Genomic DNA, 3,440 nt, shown 5'->3' with positions numbered 1-3,440 from the left:
TTTCTTCCATAATATTGCAGCATAGAGATGGCTGCATTTTTTAAATTATCTAAAAAAAATTACATATATCAACTGACAAAGTTTTAAATCGAGATGAAACACTGAGTGCAGTTTATTTGTATTCTCATGTAATTTTTATCCAATTAAAAATAGATAAATGAAGCTAAAAAGACAAATCATCATGTTACATTAAAGCTTAGATTGAGGAAAATGATACCCGTATAATCAGAAGATATTACTCAGTCAAAGACCATCAGCTTCTTTCAGTGCTGAAACTTTTTATTTGCATCAGACAAGAAAGAAGAGTTCAGTCTGCAGAGTGAAGTTGTGCTAAAATCCTTCTTTTCCATTAACAGAAAATCCAGCTCCAGTTTATTTCACTTGTCGCTTCGTTCCTTAAAGGAGGCGTTACAATGACAGAAAGGAAATAAAGATAGGAAATTCAGGTTATTGATGAGACTGATCATGTCTGCTCTGCAATCACATGATGATTTTACCACAGACAGATGGGAGTTGAGCTTCACAGTCCTTGTCATCCAAGCATCCCGAAATATTTTCTGCAAGTATCAAAAACACAGGAGTCAGCCAGTGCTGCAGAGACATCGCCACTAACAGTTAAAGGCAGAAACCGCTTTCACATGAAACTTTGATTCCTTAATCATTTTCAAACTTTACATGTTTCTCAAGGTGAGTTGATTTACCTCCAAAGTTTACTTGTAAGCAGTGGTGCTCGTGCTTTGCAGGCTCCACACGACACCATTGATGAAATATATCAAAGGACAAATGATCGCTCCAGGACCAAGAAGGATCCTGCACCGGAAAATCGACTACTGTTTGAATCCATATTAATTAATAGAATACTATTTACAAAAGTGTCCGACATTGTGTAATGATGAATCACATACCTCTGCTGTATTATGGCCCCCGACCCATACTTGTCCACGCTCATGTCCGGCACGCTTCATCATCTCATGAATATCATTGGCCTGCTCTGCGTTGTACACTGATGCAAGGTTTCCCTCTCCAAAAGACCGGCAGTTTCCCTACAGTGGAGATGAACAGAGTGGAGTGGGCAGTAGAAACAGCCTTCAAAATGGAAAACTGTGAGGAGACGCCTGTTAGCCAGGTGTGCAAGTAAATACATCATTAAGTTTTATTTAAAAAAATTATATTTTGAATAAGGAATTGAGCTAATTACCTCAGCCTCGCCCCAAGTCATCTCTTTTGAAATGTAGAGGAGACACTGAGTGCTGAACATAGTCCAACCCTCGGGGCAAGATGGAACCCAGCCGCCGAAACCGTGCTCTAGTGAAGGGAGTGTCAAGAACATGGAGGTGCAGCATTTCTGTGTATATGCAGGAGACCATTTTGTATAAACAAAAACAAACCAATTTTTATAATATCCACCAACCTGATGGCATTCCCCAATTATCTTCATTGTCAAATGGATGAGCTGGATGAGATGTACATAGAACATATGCTCTTTTATTTATTTATTCTTTGTTATCATTACTGATATATTCATGTCTCAAATGGACATCATCATTAGAAATCAGAAGACATGCACTGAACACTGACTTGGTGGAAAGGTTTCCAGTGGCATCTGTACATCTGGACCTGGTGGAAGAGCTGGATGGAAATAGTTTGACACCAGTGAACAGTGGTGGAGAAATTGACCACACGGTATATTTTCAGAAAGTGTCTCCATTTACCAATATGCAAACTACAAATAGAGAGTTGGAAAAAAATTGGAAATATGTAAAATACATAAAATACATACTTAAAAAAATGTTCTCAGTGATCACTCACCAACAGCTCTGGTCAGAACCATCATGGCACACACGAACAAAGACAAAGTCAGCATCTTCATGGTGGATGGTGCAGATGTTCAAAACGATGACGTCCTTTCATAAAGACAGACATGTTACTCATAACTCTGCAGGGAGCAGGAAACTTCTACTGACCATCAGTGGTTGAAATGAAGGAAAGAAGATTTTTTTTAGCAAACCTCCTGCAGGATGAACTTCAGTTGACTTCAGTCTCCCAGTGTGAAACTGCTGAACAAGGACCAGCTCTTACAATAAATACTCAGACAAACAGGTAGAAAACCAGGAACAGACGCCACCCACAGGGACGACACAGAGACAGAAAGTCAAACATGACTTTGATCCAAATATTAAAAGGCAGATCCGGGAAGTTGTAAATGTTGGCAGAAATAACTCATTGCTTTATTTCACTCATATTTATCTAAGGATGATGTTGGCATGACAACGCCCTTATCAAGTTTCACATACTGCCCTATAAGTCAGCAGGCAAGCAGTCAAAGTAAACTGTGATGTCCTCTAAAGGAAAACGTTTGCTCACTGCTTTAAAAGTGAATAAGGGATTTTGACATTTCTGTAGCAGTGTGAGGCAGAACACCAAACCAGCCAACACCTTTAGGTGCTGCTCAACTAGTAACGCCACACCTAGTTTAATGAAGCTTCACTCATCGAGATTTTATGGACCAATTCACTTTGTGTACTGTGAAATTGATCGCTTGTATTAAGGGTGTTGGTTTAGTTTTATCTGCTGTTTTTTTTGTGAGGTGGACACTTGCTCTGACAGATATTTGATATATGAACTGATGGCAAACTCTTTCTGTAGAGCAGCTGGTTTGAAGTCGAGTTGAGAATATCCCCGTCTTTCGGTCTTTATCATAGTAATCAACATTTTGCAGAAAACGCACAAACCTGGCAACTCTGCATAGATGTTACGGGTAACATAGAGGAGAGTTAAAATGGCATGATGGGTAAAAATATTGGGAGAGACAATTCAGCAACACATTAACATTGACAGGGACAAGGCAATGTTATTTAGTGTTGGTTACATTAGCAGCTTAAATGCTGAGGTTCTGTCTGTGTTTGCATTTGTTTTTTTTAGATCAAGGTTCAGGGTGAGGTCTTTTTTTAGTTTTAATACTTTATTCATATATGTTTGATTTTTGGTGAGATGTTCAATCATTTGAACATTCATTGAAATGACACCCTTTCAGAAATTTAGATTACACAGCTGATTTTTGTAAGAAGTCAGAGGCCAAAAAAGTTGGAAACCAGTGGTTTAATGTTTAACAGTGAGTAAAATCTTCACCTTAAAAGTAACTAGTAACTACAGCTGTAATGCAGTGGAGTAGAAAGTACTTTCTCTCTCTAACGAACTGTAGGGGAGTGGGAGCACAAAGTATTATAAAATGGAAATTCTCAAGTAAAGAACAAGTATATAAAAATGTACATAAGTACAGTACTTGAGTAAATGTACTGAGTTACTTTCCACCACCGTTTCTACTACAGCAGAGGAGGTTAAATATCAGTGGATGGAGCTGCAGAAATGTGTAAAGTTCACCACAGATGAACTCAACTCAGGTGTACACGGCTGGCTTCATATAACCAAAAACAAAACGT

General features: G+C 38.5%; 1 protein-coding gene across 1 annotated transcript; it reads right to left on the bottom strand.

The window, feature by feature from the left end:
* Positions 1-258: 258 nt before the first annotated feature.
* Positions 259-2,090, bottom strand: LOC111651055 (type-2 ice-structuring protein-like). Its single transcript, XM_087172551.1, has 8 exons — positions 2,009-2,090; positions 1,810-1,904; positions 1,579-1,629; positions 1,412-1,453; positions 1,199-1,305; positions 906-1,043; positions 702-810; positions 259-557 (listed from the first exon to the last, which is right to left on the bottom strand). The coding sequence occupies exons 2-8, from the start codon at positions 1,868-1,870 to the stop codon at positions 481-483; spliced, it is 585 nt and encodes a 194-aa protein (XP_087028677.1). The 5' UTR covers positions 1,871-1,904; positions 2,009-2,090; the 3' UTR covers positions 259-480.
* Positions 2,091-3,440: the final 1,350 nt, after the last annotated feature.

This window comes from Seriola lalandi, unplaced genomic scaffold, assembly GCF_002814215.2.
Source record: "Seriola lalandi dorsalis isolate HSWRI2012SDOR001 ecotype SW California unplaced genomic scaffold, Sedor1 jcf7180002053248, whole genome shotgun sequence".
NCBI classification, from domain to species: Eukaryota; Metazoa; Chordata; class Actinopteri; order Carangiformes; family Carangidae; genus Seriola; species Seriola lalandi.
The sequence above is the reverse complement of the archived record's forward strand: the minus strand, read 5'-3'. Positions and strand labels throughout refer to the sequence as shown.